Genomic DNA, 22,995 nt, shown 5'->3' with positions numbered 1-22,995 from the left:
ATCACTGCTATAGAGTCAACACCTTGCCACCATAATGGTGCAAACCAGTGTTGATGGCCTTTAAGCTCTCCTAATCTCCCAGGGACATAGAGAGCAGCACCTCATCCCCAGGTCTCCCTAGAAAGCCTTTACCCTGAGCCTTATGACATTCCCCCACCATCACTCGAAGGCATCCTTGGCTCAGGGATGGAGCCTGGAGCAGCTCAAGAGGAAGTGATCTGGGCAGAGTATCTTGGTCCTTTCCCTGCCCATACTTCCCTTCCCTCCCCTGCGCAGGGGACACACAGATGAATGCTCACCTTTTCCCACTCTCGGTCTTTGTTCAGCACAATCACCACCAGCCTGGGATGTACCTGGTAGCCTTCCTCGGTGAAGGACAAGTCTTTGCCGTCCCAAGTCACGTTGACCATAAACCTGGACAGAGCAAGAGAGAAGAACAACAACATTTTTAGGGGAGAGTTAGACAGGTGTCCAGCGTGTGAGATGACACCACCATCCTGAGGACAGAGTAAAAATACACAGCATCTCCTCATTCTCACCCCACACTACCACCGCCATCTATGCAAGGATGGGTACCCACGCAGGCATTGCTGCCTGATCAGGCACACTGCAGTGTGAGTCTGGACTCATTCTCAGAAGCCCCACCCCTGTGCAGGCATTCATAATCAACTGCCTAGTCCAGGAAAGGGAATACTTCTGACCTGACAGAGCCACAGTGCTGGCTTCTTAGAGAAGAATCAATGCATTTTTCATTTCGTTGTAACACACTTCCCCGAAGGAAACTCCCGGTAAACCCCAGGACTTTGGCTGGCCAACCACAAGGCAGTCAACATCAAGGAAACAATACCCCATCTATTTATTATTCATTCCACTAGTATTTACTAAGTATTTGCTGCACATCAGGGCTCTGCTTCTTGGGTACGGAAACACACAATGCCCCTGTACTCATGAAGTTTCCAGTCTGGGAAAGGGGCAGTGATTACATCATACCCTCACTGCTGCTCAGAGATATCCTGCTGTGCTCAGGGTGGATTCAGAGTATAATGGTAAAGACAAAGCACTGCTGTGGCACATAGCAGTGAAGCATTTGAAGACTACAACAGACCCACAGCAAGTACTGCCCACCGAGACGGCTCAAGGCCTGGCTGGTAGACCCTTAGCCCCCAGTGCAGCTGAGGAAGTGGAAAGATGAAAGAGGAGCATGAAGCTACCAAGAATTCTACAAGGACAGACTGGCCTTGTGGGTCCCTGTCCTCTGGTCCTCCCCAATGCTGACCACGTCATGTCAAAGAGAACCAGGACTCTAGCAACAGTATTTATTGTGCATATGCTCAGTGGACCATGTGGATCATTAAAAATCATGCTCATAAAGACAAGTTAATGACATGGAGAAAATGCTCATTACAATAACGGTAAGCAATCAGAAAAGCGGATTAAAAAAAAACCAGAGCTTGTCTGCATGGAAGGTTTTCAGGTATTTTCCATTTTCTTCTCCAAATTCTTCATAATCAACTACTTTATCCCCCTGAAAACTACAATCCTGCCATTCTGGGAGGAGCAAAATGTTCTATTTGATGCATCTAGCATATCTCTGATCATTTGCTAGAAAGGAATTGTCTTCACTCCACAACCATTTATTCTGTCTGTGATCTGTCAGGCCAACCGGTGATTGCTGTAGTGACAGTAAAAGAAAACAAACAAACAACAAAACAACAAAAAAAAACAGTGTTTAGCTGCTCTCTAGCCCATGTTTTTATACCTCAGTGACACAGACACATCAACAATGACACTCAGAATGCTGTTTGTGAACTGGTGAAGAGCAAGTGTGAGAAATTAGGAGAACACCGAGTAAGGGCCCCTAACTCAAGCTGGAAAAAACTTGGGGAGCACTTGTAGGGACTGCTGAAGAGTGAAGAGGTAGGACAAGTGAAAGCATTCCGGCCAGAGGAGTCATCTGAAGCAGAGGAGAAGGCACACAAGGAGAAGTAAGAGACAGTAAGGTGAGGTAAGCCTGGGAGACATTCTGATGTCAGAGGATGAGGGTCTTTGTTTAGCAGGCCAAAGCATCTGGCCTTTGTTCAAAGGGCTTTCAGTACAAGAAGTGAAGAGTTCGTCCGTGACTGGGGAGAACTTTAATTCATTTTTAATTTCTATCTTTTGTTGGTCATGGGGCTTGATCTCAGGACCTAGCTCTTGTGCTCAGGTCTAGCATTCTACCACTTTGAGCCATGGCTCTGCGTATGGTTTTCTGGTGGTTAACTGGAGATGAGAGTTTCACGGACTTTCTTGTCTGTGCTGGCTTTCACCTGTGATCCTCAGATCTCAGCTTCCTGAGTAGCTAGGATTCGAGGCGTGAACCCCCAGCACCTGGCTTCAATATATTTTTATTAATGACTTAAACACACCCATTGTCTAGATAACAAACTGCTTTTCTGCTCTCTCTTCCCTTTGGTGCTTCTTGGCTGGCATGGGATGGGCTCAGTGAGCATGCTCCAGATGGGCTCATTACCTCACAGCTCGTTTTTAATGCCTGGCATGAACTGGGTTGGGGGAGACAGAGTGCATCTAGACACTGTCCTCATATCCATTAATACCATCCTCCTTCTAACCATCCATCTATTAATGTTCATCCATCCATCCATATATACATTTAGTCATGCATCCATCCACCCATCCACCCATCCATCATTCAATAGTCATCCATCCAGCCATCTACCCATCAATCCACCAATACAGTTATCCACCCACCCATCCATCAAGTCATCCATCCATACATCCACCAATACAGTCATCTATCGACCCATGCATCTATCTATCCATCAATAAAGTCATGTATCCAATTCATCCATCTGTCTATGTACATCCATCCTTCTGTCAGCAGAAATGCTTGACTCCCTACTACCTACCACTTTCATACCCTATACCAAGAACTTTGAGAAGAAAACAACATAAAATAGTTACATAATTTTCAAGACACATAAAGGGAGAGGGGCATAAATCTCTTCGACAAAGGGTGATCAGTTTAAATAGAAGCCTCAAGAACTAAGTTGAAAGAGCCTAAGAAAGTAGTCACCATTCTGACTGAGATTCTCGGACTCGAATCAGGAAACAAGGTAGAAGATGTTCGGGTTTGTTGGAAAGAAAGAACAGAAGGTGGCAGGTGGAAAAGGAAAAGACAAGATGGCTGGGAGGAGATGAGGGGAGGGAAAGTGGAAGGAAAACACGGGGAGGGGTATCAATATTCACGAAGTAAGGTACTCACTACCTCATGAATAGAACTGTAACCCCTCTGTATTACCCTGACCATAAAATATTTTTTTTTTAAAAAAAAGGAAAAGACGTTTTGTAAACCAGCAAAGTCAAGGGCAAAGATCTATGAACGTTTACGACGAATCTGATGAGACCGAGTCAGTTCAGGAGGGTTGGAAAATGGGGAGGATGGGAGAGGTAATTTGAGGTGTGAAGCAGGAGGTCAGCTTCACTAGCAGGCTTATACTCATTGTCCTGGCCTTGATGGTGGAGATCTGAAGAGCAAGTCTGCAAGGTACAGGGAGACACGGGGCTTTGCAATCATCGAAGCAAAAGGGAAATTAAAGAAACTTCCATGGAATGCACGATTCATGGAATTCCGGAAGAAAAACAGGAGACAAAGGTGACCACGGGTCTTCCACTGACTTTGTAGAAAATTAGTCACCTCGTCATTCTCCAAGTACATTCTTAAGCACAGCCGGATCACGGAGGTTATTTCCTCGAAACAGGTTTTATTTCTCCAACTAGGTTTCAGTTCTCCAACTGTTAAAAGGTTCACCGAAGGCCCCAAATGTGGGTACAAAAATTTGAAATTTTTTTTTAAAAAAAGGTTTATTAAGTTATCTTCTTGGAAAAGAGGAATGCTAGTGGTTGGATCTTCAATGTTCCCAGAAGTCCACAGGTTAAAGACTTGAGTCCCAATATGGTACAACTGGCAGCAATGAGTCTTTTTAAAAGGTGTTGTTTAATGGGAGAGGAGAGGGGTGGAGGAAGGGGATGGGGAGGGGGGAGGAATCTTAAGGTTATTGGGAGTGTGTCTTGAAGAGAGTCTCAGAACCTCAGCCCCTTCCTCTCTTCTTTGACTCCTGGCCCTGGGGTGAGAGGTTTTGCTCCTGTATGTACTTCTACCACAGTGTGCTACCTCCCCATAGCCCAGCAGTGAAATCACAGACTAGAAACAAACTGTGAGCCAAGAGACACCTTTTTCGCTCTGTAAGTTGATCACCTCAGCTATCCGAGACAGTGACAGAAAGCTGACTGACACAGTAGATCAGGCAACCACTGGAGTTTTGACACAGGCCCCGGGGAGATTATTCACAGGTAGTGGTTGTCACACAAACTGGATGTCACATGAATTGAATGTCACTGTTATTGTTTTAATCAGGAAGCCAGCCTATCCTGGCAGCCAACTTGCTGTGCATTTGCTCATTTAAATCACCTTCAATTTCCCACCCCTGTTTTCTGGGCTCACCTAGCTTTTCTTCCATCAGCTGGAATTAGCAGGGTGAGTATTATTTAGATTCCATCAATCTTCTTAAAATTATATGAAAAACCTCTTTGGGAATTGTCATGTTCCAGAATATTCTGTGCTCCTTTTGGATTCAATATCCTGTACCAGTGAATGAATGACTCTATATACTCTCTGTCTCCCCCCTACCCCGGTCAGTGCTGGGGCTTGAACTCAGAACCTGGGCACTGTCCCTGAGCTAAAGGCTAGCATTCTACCACTTGAGCCACAGCTCCACTTCTGGCTTTTTCTGTGTATGTGATACCGAGAAATGGAACCTAGGGCTTCATGCATGCCAGGCAAGCACTCTACCACTAAGCCACATTCCCAGCTCTGTTGTCTCTTTTTACCTACTTTATAGTCTTCAATCACTTGGGAGGAAAAGAAAAAAACACTAACAGAAATTTTTGCTGAGTAGTAATTTCATTATGAAATTGGCAAGGAGCAGAACCTAGTACCTTCAATTCCCCCAGCCAATTTCTAGGAAGGACAATCCATATTTTTTGGGCTTTCTTCCCATTTAAATTTGCTCCAAAGCAAAATGCTTTCCCATTGTACTGTGCATGGCTTGGTCTCCATTATCACCTGCTGGGTCCCCGTATTAACAGTAAAATGTTACCACCATGTTGCTTATCTCTGAAAGATAAACCTTTAGTGATCAGATAAAAATACTAGAAGATTCTAGCTGCTGCTAGGCTTCAAATTACATCATCAATATTCCCAGCAGGGGCAATAAATGCATGAAAGCAGGTTGGCCAAATATCGAAGTTGGGAAGATGCTAATGGTTTGCCACGGTCCACTTCTGTGTTATTGTCAAGCAAGGCTGGTAATTCCCCCGAGCCTCACACAAAAATATAAACACAGGGCACCCCACATCTCCTACACACCTTGTAGAAAATGAGACTGAGGTCCAAGTAAAACAAACATGATTCTTGCGTTTTATTCTTGTGATAGATGGCTCTATAATGATCGAGGTAACAAAAGAAAAGAGACAGGGCATAGTCTTCTGTGTGAAAACTGGAAAGAAATTGGGTTGGACGTGCCAAGTACTTCCAATGCCCACATGGTATAGTGCAATGTCAGCCTCAGATGACTGCAGAGCACCTGAGCTGCAGTCAGTCTGAATTAAAATGCACCACAAGTATAAAACACACCACAAGTATAAAACACACATGCTGGATCTGGGAGAATGTCTGGGTTTTATTTTTTTTTTCAGTGCAAAAAAAAAAATCACATGAGTCATGTGATTGATTTTAACATTGATTTTTGTGTCGAAATGATTTAGACACGTCGGGTTACATAAAATACAGTGTTAAAATTAATTCCATCTGCTTGTCTTTACGCTTTTAGGTTGTCACCAGAAATAGTTGTACGAGTTCCTGCTGTATTTCTATGGCACAGCTGTTGTAGCTTCTCTTTGGATTTTTGTTATCCATTAGATGGCACGCCTCGTGGAGGCAGGAAACTCTACCTAGCACCTTACATTTCTCATGAATACCTACCAGGCACAGGGCTTGGTGCTTAATAAACACAAATGTGAAGACTAAGAGGCTAGGCTGTCATTTCTCTGAGCAGGCTCTGCCAACTGCATTATAATGGGTATCGTCCTTCATATTCTCACTCCGCCTCTTCTGTAAAAAAAAAATGGCTTGGGCTGAAACACATAAACTAGCTATGGAGCTTGATGTACTTAACCTAACACATTAACAGTGTGTATGGCTTGCCTAAGCACACAGAGGTTGTCTAACCAACGTCTACACTGATGTCAAATGTCCATGTATTCATCACTATTTTTCTACCCCATCACATGTTTGAACCCTCAGTCATGATGCAGTGCAGTCTTTACAAAGCCATGTAGTTGTTTCCAGTGTCTTGTCAAAAGTCAGCGCCCCCCCCACCCCACCGTGTCACAGTTTCCTAAAATGTCTCATTCTTCCACATTTCTGTCGTCTCTCTTCTGTCTTGCAGTTCCAAGTCTCTTTTACCCTCCCAAATCTGATTATTTGAAACGTTCCCTAGAGAGATTTAGTATTCACCATTTCCCCCAAGACTTTCCTTATCTTTCAAAAATGGCATTGCAACCCATTGAGAGTGCCTCAATTTGGGGTTCATTTTCCATCTTTTTTTCCCCCTGCCATTTTCCAAATTCCCAGGGCCATTTCCAGACTCACACCATCCCTTCAAATGACTCCTCTTTAGGACTTGCTGTGTTTTCATTTGTCATTTAATGTACAGTCTTTGAAAACAGTCACTGCTTTCCTTAATCTCTTCTCAAATCTCTCATTTTGAGATTGGTGTGTACTTTCTAACTTTCTCCTGGTGGTCAGAGATTCCTTCAGTTTCTCTCTCTCTCTCTCTCTCTCTCTCTCTCTCCCATCCCCCACCTGTCCATGAGCATAGTTACTGGAAGGGGAGAGAGAGAGAGAGAGAGAGAGAGAGAGAGAGAGAGAGAGAGAGAGAGAGAGAGAGAGAGAGAGAGAGAGAGAGAGCTGGCAAGTGCTCATCCAGCATGTATGAGACCCTAGATTTGACCCTAGCATTGTTGAAACAAATCCAAAATGACTCCCTCATGGGCAGGAAGGAATCTGAATTCTTTGCTAGGACAACTTCTTTGTGATTTTACCAATACTCAGTCCTCACTATGTACCTCTCCCTTCTTTTCCTCCCCTCCAGCACCCCTGCACCATCTCCTCCCAGCAATCTCCTGATGGCTGTCCTTTCTTCCCCACTCTTATTTGTGCACAAGCTCATAGACTCATTGATGATTTCCCTGTTCTCCCTCCCTGCTGCCAAACAATTACCAAATGTATAACAGCACCACTGAGCTGTAAAGGTCAAGACAGAATTTAATAACTCTACACACAGATCTGATACTCTAGGCCAATATCATCCAAGCCAGACAAAGAAAGAACAGCATAAAGAAAAAGGGGGGGAGGCTATTTTTATTATAAAAGAAATGCTGTTTAGTTTTCAAACACAACTTCTGTTGTGCCATTTGAAAAAGAAATTATGTCTGTTGTCTTGACTGAGTAATACTGAGTTTAAAAAAAATTTGAAAATGGGATCTTTTTCCATTTTTGAACCATTAAAACTTTAAAACAAGGAGAAGAATGGGAATTGCAGTCAGAATGAAAAGGTATTTGTTGAGGGTTGGGCATGTGGCTCATGTGTTAGAGCACTTGTCAAGCACTCTCAAGGCTCTGGGTTCAATCACTGTGAGGTGTGGGGGGCGGGGGAGGAGTGGGGGTGATGGGAGTAGAATATTTACAAGGATCTTCTTACATATTTGATGTTTGTTTCCAGTGAACCAACCACACAAAAAAAGTGATTTTTGGGCCTGGGCATTGTCCCTGAGCCATTTTGTGCTCAAGGACCAGTGCCCTATCACTTGAGCTACAGTGCCACTTCCAGCTTTTTCTGAGCAGTTTATTGAGGATAAGAATCTCACAGACTTTCCTGCCTGGACTGGCTTTAAATCACGATTCCCAGATCTCAGCCTCCTGAGTAGCTAGGATTACAGATGGGAGCCATTGGTACCTGGCTTACTGTTTAGTTTTGATATCTGTTCTTTGAGTTGTTAGAAGCCTTAATGGCCATCAGTAAAGTGGTTTTTAAAAAAAAAAAACAGTTAAATTCCATCTTACTGTTGTTCCTTAATGTGGGGTTCTCTCAGGTACCAGGAGTGGGGAATCTGGACATTCTGGGGAGTATTTATGACACTCCTAGAGAACTAAATGCATCACCATTAACCTTTAATATCTCACCCAACCATTCAGAACTGGCTGCCCCAAAAAGCAAAGGAACCAGCTCATGTAATAACTTTTAACCTGAAAGAGCAGAAGAGTTGTGGCGAGTGCATCTGGTCATCTACCCGTGCCTTGGCTATGGAACTACTCAGCATCTCAAAGGGCCAAGTATGTACGGGTATCACCTCCCTCCACTGCCCCCAAAGAAGAAAGAGGATAAAAATGAGATTATATGGACCAACTCAAGGTATGATTTTTTTTTGTTCAAGAATTTCTACATAGCTCCATATTGGAAAATAGGAACCATGAAAGCAAAGGCTTTGTCTGCATTGTGTGCAAATTTATCTCCAGCCCACAACCTATAACAGTCTCTGGCCAGAGTGGATGTACAATTCATATTCACTGAGTGAACTGAAGTCTTAGTTCTTTTGTTATGACTCTTTTCCCTTCCCTTTGACAATGAAACCTCTTTATTCATCAGGGTTTCTGCCTGGGCTCTGTGAATCACTAGGAATCTGAGAATTAATTCAAAGGCAGAGAGAAAAAGCACGTGCCAGTGGAACTCTAGGACTGTGACCTCTTGGTACTTCTTTAGTACACTTGACATATGGTAAGAAATTCCTTGGAAAAATTTTAAATGTGTGTATGTATGTTTGTGTGACTACCTATAGGATATACTTGTAAATAATACACATGTATATAAATATATGCCTGCAACCCAGTGGTAAAACTCAGGACCTTGAACATGCCAGGTAAATGTTCTGCTACTGAGCTAAATTCCCAAGCTGTTACTTTTTTAAGTCAATTAAAATTAAAAAAAAAAAAAAACAAAAAACTGTTGGGTGCTCGAGGCTGAGATCTGGGAATTGTGGACAAGAAAGTCCCTGTGAGACTCTTATCTCTAATAAACTACTCAGAAAAAGCAGGAAATGGCGCTGTGGCTCACGTGAGCACTAGCTTTGAGCACAAAGAGGCTCAGGTTCAGAGCCTAGGCCTTGAGTTCAAGTCCCACAACTGACCAAAACCAAAACAAACAGAACAAAAGATTCTTTTCCTCCACATCACTAGGGAGGAGAAATCCTGGTATCCAAATTAAAAGTCCCAGAATCTCTTGTCCTACCTGCCTGCAAATGAGAAGTACTTAAAAATAAGGGACTAGAATGAACTTAGCTTGTAATATGCATTGAATGTTGTTCAATTTCCTTTCATATGCTACCTGAGTTCTCACCCTTAGAGCTAAGTGTGGATTTCGCCTTTCTCCAGAAAGAGCACAGGGGCTCCAGAGGCTCACGGGGTTTTATCATGGCATGAAAGACTTCACAGGGTGCCAGAGACCTCTACTCATCCATCAGTGTCTTCTCTCATCTCTCCTCTTTGGCCTTAGGACTGGAAATCCCCATTTTCAGTCAGGCATAGAGCGTCCATGATAAAATCTGTACTTCCCAGCTACCCTACCAGTTGGTTATTTTCTGGCTGGCTGGCTGGCAGGATATGGTATGTATAATTGACTGAGTATCTTACAGGGTGGACCCAAACCCATCTTTGTTCCTTCCTCTTCCTACTGGTTGCAACAAAGACACTGGCTGGAGAATTAGCAGCCATTTTAGAGCAAGAAGTGGAAGCCACTGTCAGGGTCACAATATACAAGGAGTCTGGGTCCCTGAAAGCACAAGGCGCCATACCAGCCCCTGCATCTCCTTAGGGTTCCATTTATGTACTTATTTTCACAGAAGAGAGAATTCAAATTCCATCTTCTTTAAGCATTTTTGTGTAATGTTTTGGACTTTCTATTACCTTCAAATAACAGTAGCTGGCTTAAATGGCAGTGTGACTGATCACTCAAGCTGAAATCTTTTGGATTCCTAAGCCCTTGGATGAAGCCGAGCCAACTCCCATTCAGCTGCCCACAAAACCAACGCTGTCTCTGGAAAATGGAGGCATGGCTTCATAAGCCCTTTGCTTCCTTTTAGTCCTACAGTGTTTTGGCTCTCCATCCTCATCTCCTTCTTTGATGCCCATACACAGTACTTTGTTCTGTCCCCACTGGAAATCCTTCCCAACTCATTTCCAATCTAACTTGGTCCCTTTACCGGGCTGACTTCAAGCTTCATTTCTGCCATAGGGTTTTTTTCCTTCTCTTGGCTCTTTTTCTTTTTTCTTCTTCTAAATTCATACCTCCTGGGCGAGCCCTCAGCAATACACAGCCTGGTGCCATTCTCCAAGGATTTCACATTCATATATCTGGTCCCACAGAGAGCAAAGAGCACAGCTCCTCTCCAGTCCCCTGACACTGTGCTGTGGGCCACAGTGTGAACACTGGGCTGGAAAAGCAATGTGCCCACGTACACCTCAGGGTCATGTTTTCCCACTTCACACCAAACACAAGTCTGAGTGGTGACAAGAAGCCCGGTCATGTGACTTTCTGCACGTTATTTCTGGCAGTTCTAATCCCCTTACTCCCCTCCCATTGCATCTGCTGGCTGTACCTCCAGACTATCTCAAATGTCACCTCCCCTCAAGGTATCACCCCCTGCCTTGGAGGCAGATATTTCCTCTTGCAACTACAGTCCTTAGTGACTCTTCTCTTAAGATGTATGATCCTTATTTCAATCAGTCCCCATCAGTAGATTAAAGAAACAGACACTTTGTGCTTTTGACCCTCACTTATGATCTACCAACTTCCAGGACAACTTTGGAAATGAAACACAAACCTGTGAGGATTACGGTGTGGAAGAGTTCCAAGACGAGTGCAATTCTCACTTACATAACAGTATCTATCGCCTCTGAGGACAGGCAGGTATAGGTCTGGCCTCTGAGAACTTACAGTAGTAAGAAGAGCATATCTGCAGCTAGGTAGGCTGGAGTTTATTTCTGCTTTCTGGCTCCCCAGCTGCCTCGAATAATCCCCACTGTTCTCTACCGGGACTGTGATCATTTTGTTTGGTCCCAGATTCCTCAGAGTTCCTCATCTACCGTCATCTGAAGTCCCTCCCCTGCCGCCATATAGAATGTTTCTAAACTTCAGGCCTGCTCCTGTGCAGCCCTTCTCGAGAACCTCAAAATGCTCCCCACGGTCTGAAATGAGTACCTGTGTTCCTTCACCAACCTTACCTTGAAGTTGCCAACCTCACTTGCTCTCGCTGTTCTTTTTGTACTGTGCAGTGGAGCAAACCCAGAGAGCTCAGGGCGGCTTGGTAAAGCCTGTGGCTTCCCACTTCTTGCTTTCTGTTGCTACTCCAAGAAAGAAATAACAGCTCTTCGCATGTAAGAGACCTGCCCCTATCCACCGCAAGGAGCATGGCCCTGGGATGGACACCCTGCTGTACTGTATCCAGTCAGATTCTATCTCTGGTAATGTTCTGTTGCCGCTTGAAGAGGTTCTGTCTTTCTGAAGGAGATGCAGGGCTAAAAGCATATAAAGCAATACTTACGTAGATAACTTTCCCCATGTATCTCATCAAGGACAAAAATAATGGGGAAAAGAAAGAGGGCTGCAAATGCCATTTGAACCTTGATTTTTAAAATGCCAAGATCACTTTCTTCTTTTGAACTGAGTGAACCAAGTCCTTTTCATTTTGTTTTTAAGCTAATAAGAATTCGTTTCCTATCACTCAGAGTCACAAAGTCACAGGGAGGGTGTAGGGATTTATTGTAGGATAATCGGCTCTACGTAGAGAGGTTATAAGTATGTTCTTGCAGGCTTTACATGACTGTAAGATTTTACGTCTTTAAGCTACATGCCTAAGGGTGGAATCACTCGATTATCTATGAAGTGAAATAACACACTTGCAACAAAGGAATGGCCCGCAAGAAGCATAGAACAACCAGGGTGAATCTCAAAGGCGTACTGCTAAGTGGAAGACAGGAGCCCCCAAATTTCATAGACATAGGATGCTATTTCATAAACATTGTCCAGAGAACAAGCCACAGAAACAGAGAACAGATCAGAAAGTGTGAAATGCATATGACACTTCCACCCCGTGATGAATCAACTGATATAAACATCAGGATGGGGCAAATACTTGCTCTGGCCCACAGTTTTGGACAATTCTGCCCAGGGTGGGCTGGTTCTGTTGCTCTAGGGCACAGTGTAGTGGTAGAAGGATGTATTAGAGCCTGCTCACTTCGTGGCAGCCGGGAAACACAGCAGAAGGTACTTGGGGGCGAAGTATAACCTTTGAAACCAGTGATCCAGTTCCTTTCTTCAGAAAGTTTCACAGCCTCCCAACAGATACACCACTGCGGGGTAGATTTCACCTTCAAACTACTATAAACCCAGGTGGTAAGATTCACCAGCACAATCACCAGGACAGTAACACAAGTCTTTTGTCTTAGATACTTGAGGTGGAAAGCATGAGATCCCAGGTCAAAGCCAGGCCTGGTATAACCATTTGTAAGGTTCCTTCTCAACCGAAAGCTGGACAAAGCGGTATGCGCCTATTATCCCAGAACAATCGTAGTCCAGGTTTGTCATATAGGAATACCCTATCTTGAAAATAAACCACATAAAATAAGACTGGCAGATTGACTCAAAGGGTAGAGCATGTGTTTACCAAGCAGAGGGCCCTGAGTTCAAACTCCAATTACTGGTAATGAAAGAAAAAGAAAAAAAAAAGACAACACGTAGACATCCAAAACTCAATTCTCCTGCATATTATTTTTCACTAAAACAAAATTTCATTACAAAAACCACTAAAAAAAATAATGTTTATAAATAATTAAAAAGAAAGCTCTTGCCGGGCGTGGTGTCTCACACCTGTAATCCTAGCTACTCAGGAGGCTGAGATCTGTGAATCAAGGTTCAAAGCCAACCAGGGCACAAAAGGACCTGAGACTCTTATCTCAATTAATCTCTAGAAAATGGAAAGTGAGGCTGTAGCACCGGGGGGGGGGGTGTAGGGAAGTAGTCTTGAGCTGAAGAGCTCAGGGACAGTGCCCAGGCCCAGAGTTCAAGCTCTCCCCTAAGCACTCAGATCCTCCAACCCTGAGCTGCACTGCCCATCTTTCTCCAGAACCCTCTCTGCATCTCCCTTCCTTACAGAGTGCCTCACGCACTCACAGCTCCTTTGCTGGAGGGTGAGCTCCAGGGGAACAGGACAGGGTTGGACCCGTCACCACGTGCCCCTCTTCTGCACAGTGTCTGGCATATGGTGGGCAGTCAGTGCCCATTTGTTGAATGAACAGGAACAGATTTACATCTGGCCAGCGCTGGAGTCCTCAGCAGTGTGGAAAAATGTCCTGGCGTGCTGGATGGCACCATTGAACCATCAGGATAGAGTCAAGCATGTGCTGTCCTAAATAGCGGGCTATACGCTGCCCAGACTCCTAATGAAACTTGACAACCCTACGCATATTCTGCAGTCATAATGTTTCACATGCAGTTCTGGTGTGAAAATATGTTTCCCCCAAGAGACATCCTTGCCAGCTCGGCACTGCCCAGATAGTTACACCCTCACCTCTAATCATAAAGACCACCCAATGAGCAGGAAGGCAGGTTTTTCCCCTCTCCCACCCCATATGGTAATTGTTCTTTAGCCATGGTTTTGATTTTTGTGGTTTTAGCTACAGATGGTAGGTCACCTTCTGAAAATATTAAATGAGAAATTCCAGAAATAATCTGTGAGCTTTAAGTTTTACTGGCTAGCATCATGAAGTCCTGGGCTATTCTATTCAAGCCTACTTCACCTTATGCAGAGGTGAGCCATCCATCCAGGCAACCAGCACATCTGATGCCCACTCCACCCTGTCATATGATTCAATGATCCAAGACTATGGATGTCAACGATTACATTTCTGTATGGCTAGTAGTTATGTCCAGCTCCTTCTCAATCCCACATCATGTCTTCAACCATCTCACATAACACCAACACAGAGTTACTATACTACAGTAAGCTTTCAGAGGCTGGGGCAGGAGGCGGGGGGGGGGGGGGGGGGGAGGGAGGGGGGAGAGGGTCAGTCATGGAGTCTGAAATCAGGGCCTGCCTGCTGTCTCTGAGTGCTTTCTCTCAAGGCTAACATTCTACCACTGGTTTCCAAACAGCTCTAAAAGATATTTTTTTAACGACTTGAAATTGTGCAACTAAAGATAAATAACTGTGAGAAGAGGAAGAGAAAGGGAAAGAAGAAACAAAGGAGTTGAGAAGAGAAGGAAAAGCTAGAGTGTAGTGTAAGAAGAGAAATAAAAGACACAATAGACTGGGAGTTTGGCCTAGTGATAAGAGTGCTTGCCTAGCATGCATGAAGACCCGGGTTCGATTCCTCAGTACCACATGCATGGAAAAAGCTGGAAGTGGTACTGTGGTTTGCATAGTAGACCACTAACCTTGAGGAAAGCCCAAGGACAGTTCTCAGGCCCTAAGTTCAAGCCCCAGGACTGGCAAAAAAAAAAGAGACACTAGTAATCTACTTGACAACAAAACAAAATGGAACTTGAAGCAGAGCAGGGCCCTTAAACGAAGCTGGCCAGGGCTCTGTGGGAGGAGGTCAAAGGGAGCCAGAGAGAGTGGCAGGATGGAGTCAGGCCAGAGCAGGCAAGCAGCAAACAGGAAGGGGAGAGGGGAGGAGAAGCACCACACTGCCCCTTGGCACCAGGCCCTCCCTGGTGACTGGAAAAGTAGGTCAGTTTCAGAGTAATAGCCTTGAGTGAAATGGCTAAGGAACAGAACCCAGGCTCTGAGTTCAAGCCCCAGGGCGGGGTGATGGTCAGTCAGCCAGGAGTGCAGTGAGCAGGAAGTCAGGAGGCCAAGTTGGAGGCGACTTAAACCAAGGAGCAGAGAAACAAAGAGCTTTACTTCCACAACGAGAGGGATGAAGAAAATCACTGCTAAGACAGAACTTGCCCCGTGGAATTTGCTTCTAGTTGTGGTGGGGACAGCTGGGGTGACCAGCGGAGACTATGAGAGTTCCCCGTGGCTGCCAAGCCGTGGATAGTGCACTGAAGAAGTGAGTCTTAAGGAGATTCAAAGTCAGAAGCTACATAGGAGCGGTGGCAGCCATGGTGGACTATGTGCACAGTATCCGAAAAGAGTTGCGATTCTCAGGGCAGAAGAACAAGATAGGCAAGAGACATCGGATGCCTTTTATGTTTTCCGACATGCCTGAAGTGGGCAAGAGGTATATGTTCACGGATGAGCCTTGCTGATTTAGTTCGATCAGATTATTTGCCTGCATGTTTGAAGAATGGAACTAGCAGCTCAGGCCCATCGCTTCATACGCCTCATTGCTGAGAAATAGGCGATGGTGGAATTCTATAGCGTTAAAAATAATAAGTCAACTAAACAAAAAAGCATTGTGTGAAGAAAATCACAGAGCATTTACTGACATGAAAAGGTATATAGAGGCTAGAAATAGAATCAGGTAAGATGTGAGCATGTATGCCTGGCTTCTTTCACTTATGAAGTGTTTGCAAGGGCCATCTGTATTGGAGAAGATAATGGCCTTTCATTTGTTAATGGCTGAATAATATTCCATTGTACAGATTTACCACATCAAATTTATCTAGTTGTCTATGAGAATGTTTATGCCCTAGCTATTATAAACAATGCCTGTGTAGACATTCAGGAACAAATTTTCACCTTCATAAAATTTTGTGTGATGTCCCACAATGAATTTGTTCTTAAAAAGATAATGAAGAGGGGCCGGGAGTTTGGCCTAGTGGTTAAAGTGTTTGCCTAGCATGCATGAAGACCCGGGTTCAATTCCTCAATACCACATACATAGAAAAAAGCCGGAAATGGTGCTGAGGCTCAAGTAGTAGAGTGCTAGCCTTGAGAAAGTCCAAGGACAGTGCTCAGGCCCTGAGCTCAAGCCCAGGACTGGCAAAAGAAAAAAAAGATAATGAAGAAAGGTGCCAGTGGCTCATGCCTGTAATCCTAGCTACATAGGAGGCTGAGATCTGAGGTCTGAGGTTTGCCATGAGACTCTTACCTTCAATTAACCACCAAAACGTTAGTAGTGGAGCTGTGGCTCAAGTGGTGAGGTACTAGCCTTAAGTGAAAAGGCTAAGGAACAGAGCCCAGGCCTTGAATTCAAGCCCAAGTTCTAATGCTCTTGTGTGCGCACACGTGCGCACACCCATACATACACACACACACATACACACACACACACACACACACACACACACCACATACCCACACCACATACACACAAGTAGATGGCCAAATAGAAGTACTCTGAGCTCTGAAAAGGAGTGCACACGAAACACTTTATGCAGAGCCTGGAACACACCTCCTGGAGAATGAACCTGAGATACTGCCGGCATTAGGAGACACCATGAGACATGGAATGATGGGAGCCAGGATCGAGTGCTGTTGAATTGCAGGTGAAGAGAGTTACTGTAACAGCCACGGGCTGTTCAGCCAAGGCAGGGGACTTACTGCACCCAGTCTCCCCACACACGACTGGGAAGTAATTCATCTAAACTGTCAGAACTGCCTCTCTTCCTGCTTAGTCCTGCCATACATGCTGGAAGCCCTTTCCAGGCTTCCTGACAGACAGCTGCCCTTCTGCTGAGCAAGGCTGATAGCCTTAGAATGTCAACCCACTGGCTTTTCTCCACTGCAGGAAAAAGGGAATTCTATTTCTAAAGAGCAGTCTTTTCATGCTTTACAGACATCCATTTGCAATCCCTCCAGACGCTCTTCTGTGGGATCCTTCCACCATTTCACATTAGATGTGTGTGCTCGTGGCATTAAAAGAAAAAAAAATACCTTTGTAGATTCTTCTCTCTTTTCTCCAGGGAGGAACTGGACCTTTCAGAATAATAATATATGCCAAGGAAATTTGGGGAACAAGTTGTAAAGTTATCACATATTCCAGGTCAAAGAATTCTCAAAGGCTGGGCACAATCACTCATATCTGTAATCCTGGCCACAGGCGAAGCAGAGATTAGGAAGATTTTGGTTCAAGGGCAGCTCGAGCAAAAAAGTTAACAGGACCTCATCTCAATTTCTAAGTTAGGCAGGGTGACACAAGCATATGGGTTCACACTCTTTGAGAGGGCCATAGGTAAAGGGATCATAGTCTTGAGGCCAGCCCCGAACAAAAACATGAAACCAAACCTGAAACATAAAAGCAGAAAAAAAAGGGCTGAGTGCTTGGTTCAAGTAATAGAGCAACTGCTTAGCAAGAAGAAGGAGGCCAAGAGCTCAGAGCCCAGTACTACTAAAAAGAAAACAACATGAAACGAAAGGATCAAATAGAAGTAATCAAAATAAGTTTCTTTATGTTTTGTCTAATATTGGAACAATGAGTAAGAATCCTACTGGCTGGGGTTTTTAATGTGAGTTACTCATTTTACATTTCAGTGACCTTTAAGTACGTATGTCTTTGGGATGCGAAAGTGCTTTGCCAGTTTTCAGGCCTGGTGTGGTAGGAAGGAGCTACCATTACCCTTCATTCCCACTTGATGTTCTTTATGAGAACAATGTGATGTACACGGTGCCACTTTTTAGCTTTTGCCTTTACCTAAGAGGTCATGTTTTAGATTCTGTCTCCATCTTCAAAGACTCTCAGCCTCTGGAAATGTAGAATGCTTATGGGCATGGAGTGGGAGCAGGTGAGAATTTTTTCTCTAGTCTTTTCTTGTATGTCATACTCAAGGCTTCCTCCCTCCCCTCCCTCCCCCTTTCCCCCTCCCCCTCCCCTCTCTCTCTCTCTCTCACACACACACACACACGCTTTAAGAGAGAAAAGAGAAAGCAAACGCACTATTTACAGAAATCCATATGGGAAGCCACTGGAATCAAGTGTGAGGAAGACAATTGAGAATCTGTAATCTGGAGAGGAATAGAAAATTTTGTTTTTGATCAAAAAAAAAAAAAAGATGATGTACTTTGGATTTGAGCACAAAACCAGAGACAAATCTTGTTCTAGTTGTGGTTGAAGAAAGAGTCAAACTTTCACATCATGATTTTAAAAACAGACAACCTTACTATTTCTACCCTGGACAAAAACCACTTAACGAGACAGTATAGCTTTGCAAAATTGCCAATTTCCAACCTACTGGCAGCTAGCCCCAGCAGATGCGCCGGTAAGGAAGGCCGACATCCACCAGCCCAGCAAAAGCACCATTTGGCACCACTGACTGCCCATCACCATACTGGTTTCTATTTCAGACAACAAAATTGTCCAACACCGTCTAATAGAGCTAACTCAGCCAGCTGTGTGGCTGACAGCTCCGCACCTGCTTTCCAGAGCCGATCTGGCTTCTGCACAGCACAGTCTATTCTGGTTCTTCTCACCACGCTAAACCAGAGTGAGAAAATGCACGAGGGCTAGAAGTAGTTCCCATGAGCCCAGGCCTACCGAAGATTGGGAAAGGGTCTCCAGAGCTAAGGGGCTACACTCAGAGCCCACGCTGAAGGAGACACCAGCAAATTGGAACTCGCTGTCGACACCATATTATCTCTGTCACCTGGACATGTCACTGGTCTCCAGATGAGCCACCAGAGATGGGGAACTCAACCACAAGATGAAGCCTGAATGTAGCAAAGGCAGCTCAGCAGGAAAACAGCCAGCAATGACATTTCCCACAGGCAGGGAGGTGCATATGTTTCTGTTTATTTGCATCCTATTGATTATGCAAGATTCATAATGAGGCAAGTGGAAGAAGCTGGATCTGACAGTAATATACAAGTCACGGGAACAAAACAGGGGTCAACTGGGTATGGGATGCATCAAAACTGGGTGGAGGTGCTGGCGAAAAAGCTCAGTGGTACAATGCTAGCCTAACATGCAAGCTCCAGGCCTTGGACTCAATTTACAGAAAGAAAGAAAGCAAGAGAGCGAGAAAGAGGAAGGAAGGAGGGAAGGAGGGAAGGAAGGAGGGAAGGAAGGAAGGAAGGAAGGAAGGAAGGAAGGAAGGAAGGAAGGAAGGAAGGACAAATTTAAGCCAGGTGCCAAAGGCTCACTCCTGTAATCCTATCCATTCAGAAGGCTGAGATTTAAGGATCTGGGTTCAAAGCCAGCCTGAGGAGGAAAGTCTGTAAGGTTTTCATCTGGAAGTGGCACCATGCCCTAAGTGGCAGAGCACTTGTCTTGAGCAAAAGAAGCACAAGGACAGCACCCAGGCCCTGAGTTTTCAAACCCCAGGACCAGCACACAGGCGCACGCGCACACACACACACACACACACACACACACTAAAAGCCTTGGAGGGTTTGGACTGAGTCTAGCACCTTTATTGACAGCAAGTCTTTTTCCTTAGAGTATGCTCCCTCTTAACCTTCACGTACTCAAGAACTTCTTAGGTATTCTTGCTTATGTATAATAGGCTTGAAATTGAGTCTACCATAGTAACTTATTTTCTATTTCTTTAGAAGCATCGAACTCTTTCCTACCTCAGGGACTTTGCATGCTCAGACCCCTTTTTCCTGGAGTGATTTTTCTCTGGCTCTTTCCATGCCTGGCTCTACATCTTTCAGCTTTCAGCTGGAATGTCACCTCTACAAATGTCTCCCCTGCAGAGAGAAGCACCTCCCCTTTCCTAGCTATTTTCTCAACGAGTACCCCATACCTTTCCTTCAGGGCAGACATCATGAAGTATCCTCATTATTTGATTCATTGCTCATTGTTTTGCCTAAACTCCCAGTTACAGTGTATCTCCATGGAGACAGAAAGGGCTGTACCTTGTCTTCTACTCACGTCACTCCCTGTGTGGTGTGGAGTCCTTTGCTCCTCCAGTGACTATGTAATAATGCCCTCCACCGCTTTCCCTGCCTCAGCTGGAACCTTCTCGTATACAGAAAGGGGATCACAGCTCAGAGCTCGTGGAGGCACCACACTCAGGCTCGTGTTGTCACTCTATTCAAGAATTACTCGATGACTCTGCTCTATGACATATCCTTCTCCTATGTGAAAGGAGGATCACAGTTCATAACGAGGCACCAGACATGGATGGTGTTATTACTCTAGTGCATCAATTCTGGAATCAAGATCATTCATACTTTTCATATTTTTTTTGGAATAAAGATGACCTTACAACAGCTGGAATCTTGGCTCAAATAAAATATGGTAATATGTCACATCAATTCAAGTTCTTCTTGTGTACAAGACATCACAAGCCATTCATTGAAAGGACAAATACATGGCTCTGTAGTGATGCATATTTACAGGTAATGACACAAATTGGTTCCTGTGCTTTCTGTTGCACAATCTTGGTGCCCTTTCCCTCTCAGTTACTGCCCTTCCAGATTGTCCTTACCTTGCTGTCTTAACTAATGAGACTGTCTTTCTAATTTTTTTTTTAAACCTAGCTTTCCTTCAGAGGCCCTAGGGATGTAGAATAATGAAATATACTTAATTAAGCCTTGCAGAGTAATTCTGCTATCTAGGCAGCATTTTTCTGCCCCACTTTCCTTGGTTATTCTGAGGATTATACCATTACATAAGAATTAACATTCATAGATCACTTGCTATGTCCCGGGCAGTGAGCTAAATGTTTTATGTGCATTATTCAATTCTCACAAACTCCCCCACTATGAGTGGGGACAGCATTATTTCCATTTTACTGATGACAAAAATAAAGACCACATATATTTAGTTACTCGTTCAAGGTCCCACAGCTAAAAGTGGCAAATAAAGTTAGAATTTGATTCTAAAGCCTATGAAGATATAGGCTTGAATCTTCCCAAAGCGCAAATATATACTGAGCATGAATTATGTCTGCCAAGGACACAACCGTCAGAAATTAAATGTAAAAAATTATCCTGCACGATCTTTTTTCAAATTCTTGTCTCAAATCCTACTTTGTTCAATGCCATCATGTCACTTGAAAAGTGTCACCAAGTGCCACAGGCTCATGCCTGTCATCCTAACAATCTGGGAGGCTGAGATCAAGAAGACTGAATTCAAGGTTAGCCCAGGCAGAAAAGTCCATGAGACCCCCCCATCTCAATAGAAAGAAGCTGGGTTCAATAGCATGTTCCTGTCATGCCAGTGGAGGTGGGGGTGAGAGGCATTAAATAGGTGGATTGTGGTCCAGGTACATGCCAGTCAAGATCATATCTCAAAAACAGCCAGCACATGAAAAGGATGAAGTTACAGATCAAAGGTAAACTGCCTAGCAAGCACAAAGCCCTGAGTCCCAACCAAAAAGAAAGCATAATGTCCCAACTAATCAACATAATGCCACCAATTAGAGGGATTAGACACCAGCCATTCATATCCACCAGAGTTCTTTGGATTTCAGGAACAGAAACCAACTTAAATCAATGTAAACACTAAGGGTTTAAGGGAGAATAACATCTGAAGAGGTCTATCTTAGGGTGGAGTTCAGAAGCATTTCGATCCTGGCTCTGGGTAGCTTCCCATGACAGTTCTCTTCATTCTGCTCCATGTGTGAGTCTCCCTTATCCTTTCTAGCTTCTCCTCAGTGAGAAACATGGCAGCCAAAATGGTGAGCCATGCATTCGCTCCGTCGTCATATGTCAAATAGTTCTGAACTGAACCAATCAAAGAAGTGAGAGGGGTGTAATTGTTCTTTCTGATAGCTGTGACCAGGTGAAACCCACCCACCCAGGCCTCCATCCTGAGAAGGAGGAGGGACGGCGTGAGGGGAGGGGAGGCAGCATGTGGTATGCCATGCTTTGAAAGGTTCTTTTCTCATAGGAGATGCAATATCACAGGGGAACTACAAAGCAAATGAGCTTCTCGATGTGACCTCTGTGAACTCTGGAGTGCACGTTCCCCTCCTGAGACTCTCCAGCAGCCTCCTGTAACTGCTCAAACACAATTCCAAGCCCTTACCATGCCCCTGGGATTCTACAGAGCTTGGCCTCCTTCTCCAGGCAACACTCACCTCTTTCATTTCTTCCAGTTGGTAATCACGTGGTTCTTTGGATCCTCTACACTATTTCTCAGCTCTGGACCTTTGGACCTGCTGCTCTACCACCAAGCATCCTTCTCCCCCAGTTTGCCACATGACTTCCTGATTCGTCTCACTCTACACCAGCACTCCTCCTTGGCTCTCCATCTCCCTGCCCTGCTCCTCTTTCCTTCCCATCCCATCGTACCACTATCTGTGGTTACTGTCAATCACTGGAATAGGAGTTGTAAGCAGAGACATTTGTCTGGGGGTGTATCGACTGGGTGAGATCTTGCCTAGGCTGGGTATGCAGTGAATGAGCACTGAGTACATGAAAAGATATGTGGATGAAGATATATGGATCAATGGAATGGTGGGTGGGGTGGGTGGATGGAGAGATTGGTGAGTGGGTAGATTGGTGGATAGGTGAGTGGGTGAGTAGATGGGTGGATGGATGGGTGGATGGATGGATGGATGGATGGGTGGATGGACGGACAGATGGATGGATAGATGGATGGATGGACGGATGGATGGACGGACGGACGGATGGATGGATGGATAACTGCATGGACACACATATGAATGGATGGCAAATAAATTCAGAGGATCAATAGATGGGCATTCTCAACCGATGTCATGGGATAGTTTTTACTTTGTTTTACTTTTACCTAGTCATGGAAGGCCAACTCCCAATTCTGTATTTGGAGTTTTGAATCTATGTCAGAAATGCTCTGTGTTTTGAAAGCAGAAGATTTATTAAACTTGAGATGAAATATAAACTCAAGTAAGTGATTTGGAAGTGTGACGACTCTCCAGCCGCCATCTCCTATACTAAATGAAAATTATTTGCCAGTTCTCTGGTTGTCCCACATATAGTGTATGTAAACAGAGCACTTTAAAAATC

The 22,995-nt window shown here is 44.5% G+C and overlaps 1 protein-coding gene across 1 annotated transcript in view; it reads right to left on the bottom strand.

Annotated features, from left to right (window-relative positions):
• Grin2a (glutamate ionotropic receptor NMDA type subunit 2A) overlaps positions 1–22,995 on the bottom strand; it is a 254,883-nt gene that overhangs the window by 93,152 nt on the left and 138,736 nt on the right. Inside the window, exon 3 of the mRNA XM_090324808.1 lies at positions 300–414. Within this exon, the coding sequence (XP_090180934.1) occupies positions 300–414 (115 nt within the window). The remainder of the gene's footprint in view (positions 1–299; positions 415–22,995) is intronic.

The sequence above is a fragment of the Megascapheus bottae genome, chromosome 36, assembly GCF_031878675.1.
Source record: "Megascapheus bottae isolate mThoBot1 chromosome 36, mThoBot2.hap1, whole genome shotgun sequence".
In the NCBI taxonomy this organism is placed as follows: Eukaryota; Metazoa; Chordata; class Mammalia; order Rodentia; family Geomyidae; genus Megascapheus; species Megascapheus bottae.
The sequence above is the reverse complement of the archived record's forward strand: the minus strand, read 5'-3'. Positions and strand labels throughout refer to the sequence as shown.